Source organism: Polypterus senegalus, chromosome 4, assembly GCF_016835505.1.
Source record: "Polypterus senegalus isolate Bchr_013 chromosome 4, ASM1683550v1, whole genome shotgun sequence".
In the NCBI taxonomy this organism is placed as follows: Eukaryota; Metazoa; Chordata; class Cladistia; order Polypteriformes; family Polypteridae; genus Polypterus; species Polypterus senegalus.
In genome coordinates, this window is record NC_053157.1 from 111832346 (window position 1) to 111850656 (window position 18311).

The 18311-nt window shown below is 37.5% G+C and overlaps 2 protein-coding genes across 7 annotated transcripts in view; one reads left to right on the plus strand and one right to left on the minus strand.

Annotated features, from left to right (window-relative positions):
- The window catches only part of cbr4 (carbonyl reductase 4), a 105649-nt gene extending 103904 nt beyond the window's left edge, over window positions 1-1745 (plus strand). For all 4 annotated transcript variants that reach the window (XM_039751170.1, XM_039751169.1, XM_039751172.1 and 1 more), the window contains exons 5-6: window positions 219-353; window positions 1429-1745. In XM_039751170.1, coding sequence (XP_039607104.1) covers window positions 219-353; window positions 1429-1607 — 314 coding nt within the window. In that variant the 3' untranslated portion in view covers window positions 1608-1745. The remainder of the gene's footprint in view (window positions 1-218; window positions 354-1428) is intronic.
- Window positions 1746-2122: 377 nt separating this feature from the next.
- The window catches only part of palld (palladin, cytoskeletal associated protein), a 451471-nt gene continuing 435282 nt past the window's right edge, over window positions 2123-18311 (minus strand). For all 3 annotated transcript variants that reach the window (XM_039751167.1, XM_039751166.1, XM_039751168.1), the window contains 3 exons: window positions 11623-11788; window positions 10828-10961; window positions 2123-4015 (listed from right to left, as the gene is read on the minus strand). In XM_039751167.1, coding sequence (XP_039607101.1) covers window positions 3843-4015; window positions 10828-10961; window positions 11623-11788 — 473 coding nt within the window. In that variant the 3' untranslated portion in view covers window positions 2123-3842. The remainder of the gene's footprint in view (window positions 4016-10827; window positions 10962-11622; window positions 11789-18311) is intronic.

Here is an 18311-nt window from a genome sequence, read left to right on the forward strand (position 1 = left end):
GAGAAAAAGAGGAAGGTCTAAGAGAAGGTTTATGGATGTGGTAAAAGGACATGCAGGTAATGGGTGTAACAGAACAGGATGTAGAGGATAGAAAGATATGGAACAAGATGAGCTGCTGTGGCAACCCCTAACGGGAGCAGCTGAAAGAATAAGATTTTGTATGTCTTATTATTATTTAATTTTTATTATTGAATTATTTTGTATATATTATTTTGTAGGAAGCATCGTTGGACTGAAAGGCAATATTGGGCAGAGTGTCTATAGTGCCAGCAAAGCAGGGCTTGTGGGATTTACACGGTCTCTTGCTAAAGAAGTGGCTGCAAAAAATATCCGTGTAAATTTGGTTGCTCCAGGTAGGATTTCAAGTCTTCTGAATCTATGGGCTATGTTTATTACTTCAATTTTAAATATTTATGAAGTTGGCTATTAGCCTTTTTTCCAGAAGCATTGCTCATGGGCAAGGCAAGACAGTTCAACTGCCAAATCCTGCTGCATACAAGCTATTTAGGTTAGTTGGTTGTTGTCGTCCCCTTGCTTCACCGTCTCATGTTCCCCACCTTCCTCCAAGCAACTTGGTAGGGCAACAGATAGAGTTGTTGTCTCACAGCCCCATGTCCCTTACTGCTAGCCCAGGTCTCTCCTGTATACATGTACAATGTCTCTTATTTGTTGAGTCATTCATGAGGTCAGGTGGATTGATTTTAATTTTCTTAAAGGAATACACAACAAAAATGATAGTGTTTTTTTTAACCTATTGTTTGTAGTTGATGGCTGAGGAAAAACTTTGTCATGCTTTCATGCAGAATCAAGATTGTAGAATTCCTCTTGCAGTGGGCTTCAATAGAGACTCATGCAGAACAAAAGTAAACAATATCACATGAAAACATCTCAAATGACCTGATATGTAACATGAGAATGTCCGATATTCATCTACAGCATATGAGCACAACAGCCCAAACACATGTATTTTAGATAAAATATGGTTAAATAAGCCACTTCCATAAAATCATCTTGTATATTATCAGAGAAGCACATTCAGATGGGTTTCAGCTTTTGAAATGAAGACCCATCTCATTCGTCATTTATTGGTCAGCAATTTCATGTCACATCAACATTGCAGAGCATGGCTTAATTATAGATTAAAATATAAACAAAAGCACAATACACAGAGAGCACAACAGAAAAGGAGGATCTATTCACTAATCTACAATGATCAGTGGTGCCCAGTATAACCAATCTAATGACAAGTCTCCTGAAGCACCACACACAAACATCTGGACGCCTGTAGGCTCCACTCAGGAGAGAACCCCAGCAGGGTGAAAACATGAAGAAATTGCAATACTTCTGGAGTGTTTCGATGTAGTCACATAATGGTATGTCTGGCATTGTTCCTAAATTGTGTTTTATTTTTCTTCTTATTTCTTGAAGGATTCATTAAAACTGATATGACTATTGGAATGAATGAAGCAGAAGTGAAGAAAGCTATACCACTAGGACGTTTTGGAGACCCAGATGAAGTGGCACAAGCTGTTGTCTTTCTGCTCAAGTCTCCTTATATTACTGGGCAGGTACTTGTGGTGGATGGAGGTCTTCAACTAGCAATATAAAAAGGCATAGCTACTTTTAAAATCTACATTCTATATAGCATTACACATCAGCTAACGGTATCTTGGTGCACAAATCTAAAAGTATAGTCCATGTTCTGGGTTGCTTTTCCAAACATTAAAAGTTTTTTGATAAAATAATAATTGTTTATTGTCAGTTTTTCAAATCTTTAAGGTTATTGCGTTTGCAGTATTGTGTTTAGTTTACAGTATTCATGCGTGTGTGTGGGCATATTTTATTAAGTAAAATCGTGCTTGTAGCTTATCTTTGATGTATTTTAAGACAGACTAAATGAACCTGACATATTCCAAAGTTATTCATTATTAACGCCAGCAGATTACCAAAGCCTTACAGTTTTTGTTTGGTTTAAAACTTCTGACCAGGCCACTTTTGCTGTGTGACTTTCTTCAGTTGCTCCAGTCTCTGTGCAGAATTAGGTGACATCCAGAATTTTACAGGTTTTTCATCCCCGTCATAAGTAGAACGGATAGGATAAAGTAAACAGATTTTTCCAGGATTGTTTTTTTTTTCTTAGTTTATTTTTTTGCTTTGTTTTCAACAATCCAGGAAGCATCCAGTGGCTTAGTTAGAGAAATGTGATAAAGCAGCAGCATAATAATAATTACAGAGCATGTTTGACAACAGGAAGACAATACATGTGATGATAAACAAGGACACAAAACAATTTTGTTATATAATTAAAACTGCAAGAACTGTAAATATTTAACTTAAGAAAATCTTTACTCAGTGGTGCCCAAAGTCTGATCCTTTTGTGTGCTTGTATTAACATACACTTGTGTCTTCATTTGGGAAATTTGACACATTTCAATACAAAATATAATACACACATATAAACCATGAAAAATATACTTGTGATACACAAGGCACTACCTTTATAATGAGGGAATACAGACAGTCCAAATGCTGAAAACGTTTGTGGCAACCAGGAGTGATGGCTTATCTACTACCTTCTGAGGAGTTTATCCTATAGTCAGTACCACTTTATACAATTTCAAGCAGTTCACCAAGGTGATGCCTTGGTGCCTCCAAAGGGTCTCACACACACACACACACACACACAGCTAATGTTTACTGAAATGAAAGACAAAGTCCTATAGTAATTACAGTGGACCATGCCCATTTCCTCCTAGCCCTGCCTTTGCATCAACTTACTAATCCACTGTCCACATACAGTACCTCATCTGTGTTTACTGACAGCTCATCTTTCTCAGACACCATTTTCAACTTTCTTTAATGTTTTTCCCTTTGAATTATACTTAACTTGACATATACTGTCTGAACCAATTCTGATTACTTTTTAAATATGGCTGGTGGACTGGACTTGTTCTTATATTGTATGCTGCTTTTAGGGTGACACTGATTAAGAAAACACTTGGATGGGCCCTGCCCGACATCTGTCTCTTCTGCTAGTACAGAAATTCTAGTCCTGACACCAATATTTTTGAAGAAATAAATATCTTTTTCTTTTTTTAACCAATTTACACCAGTTACCTTTTATTTCACATCATTTTTATGGAAAAACACCCCCCCCCCCACCCGGAATTTTCACCCATAAATCATGCAAGTTCATGTAATACTTTTCAATAAGTAACAATAAGAAAATACAAAAACAAATAAATCATGTGATCCTAGTGGCCACTGTATGCTTTGAGTCATTATCCAGAGAGTCTAGATAACATTAATTTATATTTAAAAAGAAACTAAAACAAATATCTGTTTTCAGTTACACTAATGTACCTGTTTTGCCAGTTATGGCCTGAAGTTTCGTACCAGTCCGTTGATATGTAAGTACAGCTATACTAACCTGTCATGATGTGTATCATTTAATGAAAGAAAAAATGCAAAAATGTGATATTTTTGATTAGCAAAGACTTGTCCATAGCTATAGAAACTTGGTGTTTAAAATACTGATCTGTTATAAAATATTTTAAAATATTAATATACTTTAATATTCATAATATACTGTAGCTACTGTCTCCGGTAGCAAAGTATAAAAAGTCTGGTGCAAGTAAAATATTGCTATAATGTCTGCAGCGGGTAAACATGGAGTTCCGACTCTTTTCCATCATTACCAAGGTGAATGCTGAAGCAGTGCAGGCTTCTTCACAGGCCTTGTTTAGGATCCATTGGTTTACAAAAAGTGTTGATGTCTAGTTTTCCAAGAGATCTTATAGCAAGCTGGCGACAAGTGCCACAACTTCTCCAACTGTTTTGCCCTACAGGTCGTCGCTCTCCACCAATCCTGGCTGTGTCAGCAGGTGAACTGGACTGGATTCAGGGAAGAATGCTGCTTTGACATCCAGGCCTTTTTCAGTCAGGGCTGCATATCGGCTAGCTGAAGGACGCACTTTTTTTAACTTGGGAGTCTGAGACTGCTGTTGCCATTGAGCTGTAATAAAGAGAAAGGCGGGTTTTTTTATTGAGAGAAACAGGTTTGTTATCTTTTATAACTTGTTTTTTATGACAGACAAATACAGAAAGAAAGTAGCACCAAGAGTTTTCTTTGGAAAATGTTGGAACTGGCCAGAGATTCCATTTGATACTGATCAGTTTTTCAATAGTGCTACTAACTGTTGTGGTACATTACTTTTTTTTTTTGTTTGTGGCTCCTAATCAAGATTACTGATTTCTAGATATTACATTGTACATATGTTTGAATTCTAGTTATGTTCATAACCATTGTTCTAAAGCAAGAACTCAACTTCAGCAACTGCAAAAAGAGTTCTGCTGGCTATTTGAAGGTCAGCATACACAATTCACAAAAGGCCACTCAGTGAATTACCAAGCATAAGGAGGCTATGAGCATCTCTTGGAACCAAAGTTAAGAGGCACAATTTTGACAACAATTTCATATAGACCTAAACTGCAAGAGACCACTTGTCCAGTCTTCATGCAATTGTCAAGAATATGTCTGTTAATGATTTACACTGTTCTACACAAAGGTTATCCAACTCAGATCCTGGAAGGCTACAGTGGCTGCAGGTTTTTGTTACAACCAACTTTCTTAATTAGTAGCCAATTACTGCTGCTACTAAAACACTTTTTTGTTAGATTACAAGACTCATGATGGGACTTAGCAGAAGCTTTTTGAAAACCAAAATAGATAATATCATATGCTCTCCTCTCACTTCTTGCTTATTCACTGAATTCCACTATATTCGTGAAAGACAGCCTTCCTCACTAATGTGTAAACTTTGCATGCGCAATGTTTTTGCAAAGGGTTGCAATGCAGACAACAAATATGGTGAGTCAAAATTATGATAACATTTGAACGGCGGAAACAATTTATTTACAAAACATACTTCATATGTGCAAGATGATTTACAGGAATGTCTCAACCTGTTCGGCATCATGTTCAACACACAAAAACCAATGAGCAACAGTAGCACTTAAAGCCCGGTCACACATTTCGTGGGGAATAAATGATACCACAGTCCGTATTCTGTCCTTCAGGTCACTGATATCACAAATTTTCCTGCTTTACATGCACTGCTTCACCATACCCCATAACCAGAAATCACAGGGTGACAAATCAAGGGAATGTGGAGGCCATGGCAATGGTCCACCAAGACCTATCCATCGACCTGGAAAGGTGTGGTCGAGATAAAAATAATCCATTAGTGTTAACATAATTTTGACTCACCCTATATTTGCACATCTCAAGAGCACCCATGTTAATGAATACAGTGAGTGTCTGAAAAGGAAACTCGTGGCTGCCTTTGACATGAAAACTGTTTGCGGTTTGTTAATTAAAATTGCAAAGCCATTCATCAGCAGATAGCTGTATCTGTCTATTATATTAAAAAGAAAAGTTTTCTGTTGTGTCTGTGTTATTTAGCCTTGACCACTCCCATACACAGCGCTGGCCCAATCATTACTCGTACTGTGCACATACTCTCTGCACCACCTCGTGACACTCTCAGTGCTAACTCACTCTTCAACACAGTTGGTATTAATGGCAAGGTAGAAAAGCAAACTTTAGAATTTTAGATAGCGAAAAAGGCGCAAGCGCTGGTAATGAATGTTGGAAAAAAAATGAACAAAAAAAGAGCTACATATAATAAAATTCAAGAACAAAGAGAATCGTCCAATAAATGAAAAAGAGAAAAATATCCCAAGAAATATGCAAACAGAAATGCAAAAAAGCAAAGTTTATAGAATGTTAATTATATAATATTATATTTATTGTTAGAGGATAACAATCATAATATTGTTTCTGACAATGTGTTCATGTAATTTAATATATTATTTACTTTTTATTGTTTTCAGTTTTTTACTTCTGCTTTTTACTATGTTTCATTGGTATTTACAGTAAAATAGACAGTTGTATTGAAATACTCAAGTACAGTGGAACCTCGGTTTACGAGTAACTTGGTTTACGAGTGTTTTGCAAGACAAGCAAAATTTTTTAATAAATTTTGTCTTGATAAACGAGCAATGTCTTGCAATACGAGTAGTATGGATACACTTTGTCTGCTGAGCATCATGTGAGCATAACTGAGCTGATGGTTCTTCTCTCTCTCTTCTCTTCTCTTGAGGGCAATCGTCTCCTATTCTCCGTCTGAGTCTGTGTGCCTCACTCATATAGTCAACATCCATACGAGCATATACTGTTTACCACAGCATTGTGACTGTGTGTGTGCGTGCGCGCGCGCACGTGTGTGCTGTGAAGTGCGAGTCCCCATCTTGCGCCCCAAAACACAAAGCTGAGTCTCAGTACTTTAAGAACACCAGTTTATTCAGCTTGAAACAACAACAGCGCTGTTATTTATTGTAGCGGGATCTTTATAATGTTCCTTGTATGACCCATTGACGGCAGGCGCTTATAGCATGTCTGCGATCTTTTTGGATGCGCTTATACGGCAAACTGCTACAGCGCTGGGAGACTGCGATTGCTTTGGGACGCTCTTCCTCGTGTCGTCCCATTGGGTGGAATCCCACATGAGTTTAGAAACAAACACCAGCCATGATTCTTTTTAAAGGTAAAGTGCAGGTTAATTTGTACTATGTATTTTACTTTATATTTTGTATTAATCATTTTTATATGAATAGTTGTGGGTTGTGGAACGAATCATCTGAGTTTCCATTATTTCTTATGGGGAAATTCGCTTTGATATACGAGTGCTTTGGATTGCGAGCACGTTTCCGGAACGAATTATACTCGCAAACCGAGGTTCCACTGTAGCTGGTTTTCAATCTATAATAACTAAGGATCAAACTGTCTTCTTCCTGCACCCTGCATACTCTTTTATATACCAGCTCTTTATATACAGTTAGCTTGATGGAGAAGCAGCTTAGGCATTAGTGAAATGTGAAGCAAACACTGGAATTAAACTGCAAACAGTATAACAGAGCACATTGGTAAGGATGTTTTACATTTATATGGTGGAAAAAGAGGGACACAAAAACTTAATCAAAATACTAGGCCTCGGGTATATATTCCCAAGTCATATTTACAAAAACGTTCTTTTGATATGTGGTCAAGCTTCACATACAGTGCACCCGTAAAGTATTCACAGCGCATCACTTTTTTCATATTTTGTTATGTTACAGCCTTATTCCAAAATGGATTAAATTCATTTTTTTCCTCAGAATTCTACACCCAACACCCCATAATGACGTGAAAAATGTTTACTTGAGGTTTTTGCAAATTTATTAAAAATAAAAAATTTGAGAAAGCACATGTACATAAGTATTCACAGCCTTTGCCATGAAGCTCAAAATTGTGCTCAGGTGCATCCTGTTTCCCCTGATCATCCTTGAGATGTTTCTGCAGCTTCATTGGAGTCCACCTGTGGTAAATTCAGTTGATTGGACATGATTTGGAAAGGCACACACCTGTCTATATAAGGTCCCACAGTTGACAGTTCATATCAGAGCACAAACCAAGCATGAAGTCAAAGGAATTGTCTGTAGACCTCCGAGACAGGATTGTCTCAAGGCACAAATCTGGGGAAGGTTACAGAAAAATTTCTGCTGCTTTGAAGGTCTCAATGAGCACAGTGGCCTCCATCATCCGTAAGTGGAAGAAGTTCGAAACCATCAGGACTCTTTCTAGAGCTGGCCAGTCATCTAAACTGAGCGATCACGGGAGAAGGGCCTTAGTCAGGGAGGTGACCAAGAACCCGATGGTCACTCTGTCAGAGCTCCAGTGGTCCTCCGTGGAGAGAGGAGAACCTTCCAGAAGGACAACCATCTCAGCAGCAATCCACCAATCAGGCCTGTATGGTAGAGTGGCCAGACGGAAGCCACTCCTTAGTAAAAGGCACATGGCAGCCCGCCTGGAGTTTGCCAAAAGGCACCTGAAGGATTCTCAGACCATGAAACACAAAATTCTCTGGTCTGATGAGACAAAGATTGAACTCTTTGGTGTGAATGCCAGGTGTCACGTTTGGAGGAAACCAGGCACCACTCATCACCAGGCCAATACCATCCCTACAGTGAAGCATGGTGGTGGCAGCATCATGCTGTGGGGATGTTTTTCAGCGACAGGAACTGGGAAACTAGTCAGGATAAAGGGAAAGATGACTGCAGCAATGTACAGAGACATCCTGGAAGAAAACCTGCTCCAGAGTGCTCTTGACCTCAGACTGGGACGACGGTTCATCTTTCAGCAGGACAACAACCCTAAGCACACAGCCAAGATATCAAAGGAGTGGCTTCAGGACAACTCTGTGAATGTCCTTGAGTGGCCCAGCCAGAGCCCAGACTTGAATCCGAATGAACATCTCTGGAGAGATCTTAAAATGGCTGTGCACCGACGCTTCCCACCCAACCTGATGGAGCTTGAGAGGTGTTACAAAGAGGAATGGGCGAAACTAGCCAAGGATAGGTGTGCCAAGCTTGTGGCATCATATTCAAAAAGACTTGAGGCTGTAATTTGCTGCCAAAGGTGCATCGACAAAGTATTGAGCAAAGGCTGTGAATACTTATGTACATGTGATTTCTCAGTTTTTTTATTTTTAATAGATTTGCAAAAACCTCAAGTAAACTTTTTTCACGTTGTCATTATGGGGTGTTGTGTGTAGAATTCTGAGGAAAAAAATGAATTTAATCCATTTTGGAATAAGGCTGTAACATAACAAAATGTGGAAAAAGTGATGTGCTGTGAATACTTTCTGGATGCACTGTATGAACCATGTACAAGCTCAACTTTACACCATATTAAAGACTGGAAGCTAAAAGCAAGTACTGTACTTGCAAATCTCATACTTTCCCGAGGATCACAGTGGTGACTGTGGACTGTAAAGAAGAGAGTATAGCATGCATAACACCTGACAATGCTGCCAATGGACTTAAAAGTCATGGATGAAATTACAGTTTGTAAGCATCTTCTCCATCTGGATGTTGGTAAGTGAAAAAAATGGACAATTAGTTTTGATATCGAAAACACAATTTTACATATTGCAATTTTTGAAACTTCCAACAGCTACAATTTTAATTAGCCTATACATTATAAAGAATTTCTGCATCTGGCATCCATGTAATTTTCTTTTCTATTTTCTCTCAAACTATCTTTTGGGGAGTAAACGCTTTCTAAGGGTAAAGCAATTACATATTTCTCCTAAAATCATAAGAGTTCTACTCAGTGTGTATTAACAGTAGAATATTATTCTTTCTCATTGTGAAATTCAAATGAAGTATTGGCACTGTTTGCACTGGAAACATTTTAAGAAAAAATCAATTTTACTTTTGTGTGTGAATTTAAACAAGGAACATTAGATATGTTTGCTGAGGCTTTTGAACCAAAGTGGAAGAAGACTCTGGGAAGCTTTTTCAAGAGAGCTCCAAAAACTGGTCTTGGCAGTGGACATGCAATTGAAAAAGAGCTGCAAAGCTATCTGCTGATGGCTGATGCAGACAGTGACTGTGATCTTCTATAATGGTGAAAAACTAATGAAACAAAGTTGCAGAGTGTGTCACCTAACAAAAAAAATATTGTGTACACAGTATACATGTAACCAGTGCTCCATCTGAAAGGGCATCTAGCACAGGTGGAAACATTGTTGCTTGCCATAGAGCATGACTTGAGCCCGCCAGTGCTGATATACTTGTCTTTCTGTCTCAGAATCTGTGACAGTGCTCAGAGTACTGTGTTAATGAAAATAAATGATTTCTATGTCTGCACTGAGACATGAACATTTAAGTTGTACTTCATCTATTCCTTGGGTTTTTTATTCTGTTTTGTCCATTCTGTTTACATATTTGAAATCCTTGAAAAGTCCAAGTGCACTAAAGTATCTGTCTGTTTGAGTGAGCCGTTTTTTATGTTTTAGTTTTTCTCAATTCAATTTTGTGCAGTTTGTTTATTTGAAGTATTAAACTCCATTAAGAGTTATTTATAATGTCACTTGGTGAATGCTTTTATTGAAGTGATTTAAAAACTATTGAGATTGTTTTGAAAGAAATACGTAAACTGAATAATAACAAATTTTCATCTTTGAAATCGTTTTTATCTGGTTAAATTTTGGAACACCATATAAAGTTTTGTAATGCATCCTTTTAACATATAGTACTGGTACTCTAAAGGCACAGTATTATTATCTTTATTAAAGTACCTTTAAATATCAATAAATATTGTGGTATAGTGGGTGAATATCATGATGTTACATTTTGTTAATAACGCCCAGCACAACTTCACTGCTCCTCTCTTCATATAAATCACCAAAGAAAATGGCCACATAGTTTCATACAAAACATGCCTGCTCCCCTTAAAGTGGTCTGCATGTGCAGTTTCTATCTTGGTTCTGCTCTAGATCGTGTGAACTGTGTTCTGTCGTCTTTACCTGACAAATCTCTGAAGCACTGAGGTCATGTTATAGTCAGTAAATCATGGTGCTTGAGAAAGGTGACGTAGATCTTGTTGATTAGCATTTGCAAGTGAGAATTTCACTGTACTCTGTGCATGTGATAATAATGGCGCAGTAAACATGCTGACTTTAAAAAGAGGGGCAGGTGATTAAGTTAGAGTGGGAGGTGCACAGAAGCAGTTTAGGGAGCTCTACCCCATTTTGACTTCTAAAGAATTCTTGAAAGTAAAGTTTATGAAGGTTGTGTGAAGAGTAGTATGACATGGCCAATGTAAGCACAATATGAAGAAAACCTGGAAAGACCAGAGATGTGAATGTGTGGAGTGTCATGGTGTGCAAAAAAGTCGAATGATGAGTTAAGAAATATACTTGATGTGCAGGTGATACTTACTGTAGACATCCAGTCTGGCAGTACTAGAAATAATTCCTGCTTCATTTTTAGCAGACACTGTGTACCAGCCGGCATCTTCTTTTGTTGCAGGCTGAATTATCATACAGATATAGCCATGGTTGTCCTGATGCATACTGAAAGAAAAAAAAAAAAACTTGCAGTGAAAACATTGTACATGGAGTGTACAAGAATTGAATAAACACCTGACTTGGTCTAACCGTTGTAGGTTGTATCTTATCTATTTTATGTATGGGATGGTACAGTGGCACAGTGGTTAGTCTTAGGTTCAAATCCCTCACCCTGTCATTCTGTTTGGATTTTGCATTTTCTCCCCATGTCAGTGACTAGGTGAGTTTCTCAGCTTTCCTTAAACATCTCTCAATATGTGACATTTGTTTGTCTCCGAGACTCTGAATTGGTATTCTGTAGATGTCCTTTATTGGGTCCCGTAATGGGCTGATGTCTAGTCTAAGGTGTTGTCCAGGCTTGAGCATAATGTTGTTGAAATGACCTGCAACCAGCTTCATCTGTAAATGGGACTAGGTGTAAGAATGTTATGTTCCATTACATATATCAATAATAATTATGTACAGCACACTGGGTTTAAAAGATGAAGTGTGCATTTTAAGAATGAAATAAATTATTTTCAGAATGAATTGAAGTGGTTTTGATTGACTGTTAATGACAAATAAACAGACTTTTTACAATTCTTAGTGACTCTGTTTTGCATATACAAGAATTTACAATGTCCTGGCCCATTTCTTAAAATTAAAAGAGTAACAAGTGCTAATTTACCTGATTCTTTCAGTGTTGTGAGTCAGGGATTCGTTCTCCTTCTTCCAGTATATTTGTGGGAATGGCACCCCAGAAACTCTGCATTCCAGACGCACAGGATACCCTTCCGCCACCCCTGTGTTTTGTAGCTTTTCAATGAAGGCCGGGGCTTTATGCATCTCTTTTGCTGCAGAAACAAAAGGTAAGCCTTGTCATTAGAGCAGTCCAAATGCAAGTACTTCTTAAATTCACCCCTTTGCTTAAGTACAAGGATTTTGAATAATTTTGAGTGCATTACTGCTTTACTTTTAGTGTGAGACGAATCCAGAAACTCTGGTTTAAATCTGATTAATATCCAAATAGGTTTAAGTTAACTGCTAACTTCAGATTACCGCTGTGTGACTAAATGAGGGGGTGTGTGTCCGGCGAGAGACTTGGCACCCCATCAAGGGCATGTTCCTGCTTTGTCAACAGTGTTGCTTAAGCTAGGCGTCAGCTCCAAGTAACCCTGTTAATGTAACATGAGGATGAAGACAATGAATAAAGGTACATTTTACTTTTAAGTACTGTCTCAAATATGGCTTGGTTTGTTTTGTTCCTTCATTAGTGCTTGAGAATGGTGACGTAGATCTTGTTGATTAGCATTTCCAAGTGAGTTAGTTAAGCTTTGTTAGTTCCTACATACACTCAAAAATAATTTGTTAAATGAACTTAATTCAGTCATGGACATTGGTTCCAAACAATTAGTTTCAGTAGTTTTTAAAATGAAACATTCTTTTTTAAGTTGAGACACTCACTTTGTGCTCAGAAAACTTATCTGATTTCAATTAAATGAATGTTGTTGTGTAGAATCCCTTTCATTAAACTTAAGTTATACATGTTTAATAAACATTTTTTTACTTGAAGATACACATGTCCCTTAACTCAACCAAAATCAACCTTATTTAACTACATATGAATGGAAACTTCCATAAATACATACAACACCGAAGGCTGGTTAAACGGGTAGTGGTTCACTTTTATTGCTGTATAAGGTAACAAGTTCTGTTTTGGTTGATTGTTTTTATTTCTTTGTCATTGTAACATTAATTACATTTGGAGAGAAAATGGGAATACCATGTTTCATGGAATAGTAAAGTTTTAGTTTAATTTAAATTTAATTTCTGAGATGGATTATGCTTCTGTTGAATTAATTGTGTTAGTGTGACATTTAGCAAATTTAAATCAATGTAACTTGGAAAAGTTAGGTAATGCCAGCAAATATACAGTAACTATTTTATGTTAAATTAAATAAGTAAACTGAACATCCCCAATAGTTCATTTTGGAGTGTAATTACTACACAAGGAAAAAGATGTTGAACAGTTGCCTTGTGTCTTTGCTCCCAGATGAGGAGAGACAATTGGAATCTAAAAAAGGATCAGTCCCAAACGTTTAGTTTCCAGTCTTATTTTACACCATGAAAAGATGACAAGTTCAAGGCCAGATGAGGTAGTGCATTCTTAACCAAGCAGACTTAATGTTTGTCTTGACAGTTTTTTGGCTTTGAGAAGAATTATTGTTTCAACATAATTTCCAGCAGTGCTATAACTGGGTTCAGTGCCACACACCAACTACTGTACCTATGGATTTGTCTCTTTGGTGCCACTTTTTTCATGAACAATGGCAGGCTCCTACAGCAGAGCCTATTAACAGCACATAGTTGGTTTGCTGTCATAGTAGGTTACATGTCACAGTTGTGTCAGTACCTTGTAAAGTTCTTCAACTAGTCACTTGTTCTGAGATGCGGCATCATTTGCACCACTCATTCCAATAAAGCTGGCAAGGCTTCTGATGCTTCAGAAATTGCTTGGAGCCAACGGTAAGCATGATATGAATGTGTACACAAATCTGGGCTGCATTTGCTGCTTTATGATTCTTGTCTTGGGCTATGTGATCGTTTTTATGAGTCAGTGTGGTTAGAAACATGGTTTGTGGCTTCATAAATATGGCCCTTATTTTAATTATTTGTTTAGTCGTTTAAGTTCATTCCCCTTTGACCATACATGTCTTTCACTACAGAAAAAAAACATTCACTTATAAAAAGATGACAGATGTTATCCACTGCACCCCATACCAAGACACAGTAAACTAAAGTCCTCCGTAGTGGGTGGCATAGTGGTTATCACTGATAACCTCACCGAGCAGTTGCTGTTTAGTATTTGCCTCATCTCCCCATGCCCATACTGTATTTATTCTCCAGCTACTCTGACAATACCACCCCCAAAACATGTTCATGTTAACTGCTAATTTTAAACAGGTTTGCTATAACAGTCTGAAAGTTTGAACTACAGAAGATTGGGGTCCATGCCCCATGTTGCCAATATAGACTCTGTAATAGAAAAAGTAGATATAGAAAATGGATGGATAGATACTTCTTTACAAAGGAAGCATTTGGGAGTGGTGGGCTTTTCAAGATTCTCATCTGATCCCATAATATTTCTATGTATCTCAAGAGTTTTCTTCCCTGATGTTTACTGGGCAACTTGCAGGGAAATTCAGCAGCTAAAGTAAATATTCATTCTTATTTTTTTCTTTTCCAGGCACAGTATTCGGTCTCTCTTGAACCGCCTCATGTTTATGTTTCAGTTAGGCGGGATTACTGGAAGTAATGATCTCCGAAAAAACAAAGGTCAGTTTTTAAGTGACAATAGCAAAGCTATCTGAAGTGACTGTACATTGCACAGAGAATCCAGATCTTTATATGAAAATCCTAACAGCTCTCAACTGAAAAACACAACACCAGCAAGTCAGCAGGATGGCTGGGTCAGCTGAAGTTCACAAGTAAAGCAAAGCACATTCAACTGTTAAATGAGTTGGTTATTTGCAAACAGCTCTTAATTGTGTTTCTTTTTTGCTGATTAGTAGCAGATTGCCTAATGACAACCATCAGGTTTACTTGATTTATAAGAGTTGTCAGATGTTTTAACTGAATTCAGTGCTTCTCTTTCAAGGCAGTTCACCCCAGGCGACCCAAAGTAAACAGCATGTTTAGAAATGTGAGAGAGCCTTGTGTGTCAGTGCTTAAGGGTATTGGCCTTTTCCATGTTTACATTTGCTTTGTTCAACAACTCTTACACTTGAAAATCTTCCCAAAATGTGCTCACTGTGGGTTCTCTTTATTTGGCCCCTTACTTAGCCAAGAGAAGGGCAAGGCATTCCTGTGGCATGTCTCTTGGGATTGTAACATATTTGATACAATGATCGCCACATTGTTACGGTGGGGGGTTCAATATGACACCTTAAGGAGAATGTCCAGCTTACTAGTGATTGTGGCCATGGACTGTGAAATGGTAGCTTGTGCAACATGTCAAGAAGACAGTCAGACGGTGACCTAAAACTTGGTGATAAGTAAAATATTTACCAGTGCAGCATACACCAGAAAAACAGTCATTCTGATCCAATTGGCACTTCAACTTAAACTTCATCATTTTGTGTATTACAAAAAAACACCTTCTGGTGGCAGCTGACAATTCTGCTTTTATCTACGTAGGATAAGCAATGAGACATTTTCTGGGAAGGTGTTAGCACAGCCAAATAGTGGATTTTATATGCAGTCTTCATGAAAATAAAGGCATTAAATGTATACATTTGTAAAGGTGTTGTATCTGTGTACACCGTAAGAACAGTCTGGGACCAAGCTGTTGGTGTGATACAGTACACTGGGTAAACATAACAATGACCTTAGATCGTAAATTGTAAGACTTTAAAAAGTTATATATTCTGCTTTTGAGAGTATTGCTTTGTTGCATTCATTCAGCAAAACTTGGGACTGGACAAGATCAAAATAACATGCAACAAATACAAAACTATATCACAATGAGAATGCCCATTTTTTATTGCCGTAAGTTGAAAACGAATGGACAGCCTCTACCAATCAGGAGACTGATTCTGAGAAGGACATTCAATAAGTTCTTCCTCCAAACAGCACCACACTAAAAAGTACACACTATCCTGCAAAAGCCTGCAGAATGGCCAGCCTTGGTTTCATCCACCTGCCAGTGCTGCTTGTCTGTACCAAGGGGGGCAACTGTAGTCCTGGGGTGATGCAATAGCTGCAGGTTTCCTTCCTGCCACTTCCTTCATCAATGACCAATTCTTGTTGTTAATTGACTTCTTTTTCCTTCATTTTAATTGCCTTGATTTTCAAGTCTCAGTCTTTTGAATTGCTTATTTTTTTTTAAATGGCAGCCAAAAAAATGAGGTATGAAGTGAGCCAACAGATGACCAGCTAAGTCAGGAACTCAAACTCAGACCATTTTCATTCCAACCAGTTTCTTAATTATAAGTTGATTCTTCTTATTAGTTAAATCCCATTGTTTAATTCTATGGCTTGCTGGTGCTCTCATTCTGCCACAGCACAGATTTCTGAAACTATTCATTTTCTTTTTTCTAAGTCCTGCGTCAAAATGTTTCATGGACCTGAACAGATCAACATTACTGAGACGTTCACCTTTCTTTATTTTCAGTTATTGTATGATGGGTACAGGTTAGCTGGTCATTTGTTGGTTTGCTTATCTCATTATTGTTTGGCTGCTAATTAAGTAAAAAAGAAACAATTAACAGGTCTGGGTCTTAAGTAGCAAGTCAAATAAAATTAAGGCTCACTAATTAAGAAAAGGGTTACAATGAAAACCTTCAGCCACCCCAGACTATAGGCTTCAGAAAGGGTGAAGTCCATTTAGCAGAGCACTTTCTCCAGACAAGCTAGAAGTTGTGCGTAGATGGTAAAAAGCAGTATATTGTTTAGGAAGAATTAGTGCTGTTCTTTTTGTTTTGTCATTTAAATAAAAATAACATAGTAGACTAACAGGACTGCTGTGATATTGTATGCCAGACTATTAAAATCTTACTCTTACTTGTTCCATTATTTTATTTTTCAACAGTTTTGGAAGTAAGGAAATTTAGCGATGACATATTGACACCCAAAACCACTCCTGTTATTTCTAAGGCTAATGGGACATAAAGGAGTGCACAGCCATTGAGGAAACAGCTTCCCATAATATGTTTGAAAAGGGTGTGGTGCTAAGTGATTAGACTTACGGGCGTTTAACAAAAGTACATTTCCAAAAAAAATGAAGAAGAATTCAACTTTTTTCTGTGTACAGGACCATCTATGTTGTGAGGATAGGGAATCAATGAATGTGAATATAAAGAAAACCAAAGAATAATCTAAGTGCACGGGCCATTATGCCTTTTTAAACAAAAATTCAAAATTGAGCACGTGAGTAAGCATGTCCCATTTGAGGTGGTGACTGCCTTGGGTGCACTGCTTTTAGGGGTAGAGTCTCAGGCCAAGTAAAATTGAAATCATGTCCAAGCTTACTGCCATGTTTGCATTATTAGTATCATACTGGATTTGCACTGATCACTTCCCCTCTCTTTTTTATGGACGTATACAAACAATGCTTCAATTAGCTTATAGGCATGAATGACACCTGTGTTTTCCTGACCATTGTGATTGGTTGATTTATCTTCTGCTAAGGATATATTTCCACCATATATCTTAATATATGGGAATGGAAAAAACATATATCTCCACAATGTTTAGGTTATGCTGAAGTGCCACCTGGTAATAATGCAAATTTTTTTTTCTTTAAAGATTTATGTAGAAAATTCAGTCATGTTAATCCTTGTTAATAATTTTTTCTCTGTTCTTTCTTATGTGCAAAAAGGACAGACCACATGCTTCATTATTTTCATATAGTGCTACATTATTTTTGTCATTTACTGTATTTATTAGTCTGTCCATGGTTTAGTCCCACAGTCCAGAGACATGCAGGTTAGGTGCACTGGTGATTCTAAATTGTCCCTAGTGTGTGCTTGGTGTGTGTGTGTGTGTGTGTGTGTGCCCTGCCCAGGATTTGTTTCCTGCCTTGCGCCCTGCGTTGGCTGGGATTGGCTCCAGCAGACCTTCGTGACACTGTAGTTAGGATATAGCGGGTTGGATGATGGATAGATGGATAGTCTCTCCATTGTTTCCATCAGTATTTGTCCTTTTATAGATTTCCAAATGGTTCAATATTAAACAGTAACCACCAATGGGTATACATAATGTGTTTGAGTGTGGAGAATGTTTGAGCTCAGTTCAGCTCTTTTTTACTCCGGATATGCCACCATATACCGCACGCACAACACATTTTTGTTTCTGATGAACACTACTAATGCCAAAGAATTATCACTGGCCACTTCATCAGATTACAAGTTCTACAGAAAGGTGGCTTCTTTGCCTCATATTAAAAACTGATTTAAATCTTTTTGAACTCCACATATTATGGTGAGATTGTTTTGGTTTATTCACTTCAGGGGACAAGACACTTCAGTTTATTACCTCGAGTCATTTTTTTCTTAAAAGGATGCAAGCCAGCATTTGTCATTAGTTTACAACTTCCATCAATGACTGCTTGTTTTCAATCCAGTGTAATGCATTAGCAGCGTTACTAAATGATATACAATCTGATAGATCATTTTTCTTGTTTACTCACCATAAATATAGTTCACTTTTAATTATTTATGTTTATACTTGCTTTCTTTTGTAGAATACTCATTTTTAATACTATTTGCTTTTTCATTTTATTTTTGGGTCTTTTTTTAAACTGCCATTTAGGGAAATTATTGTGGGGAAAATGTGGGCTTTAGATACACCACTACAAAGATGATTATGCAAAAGAGC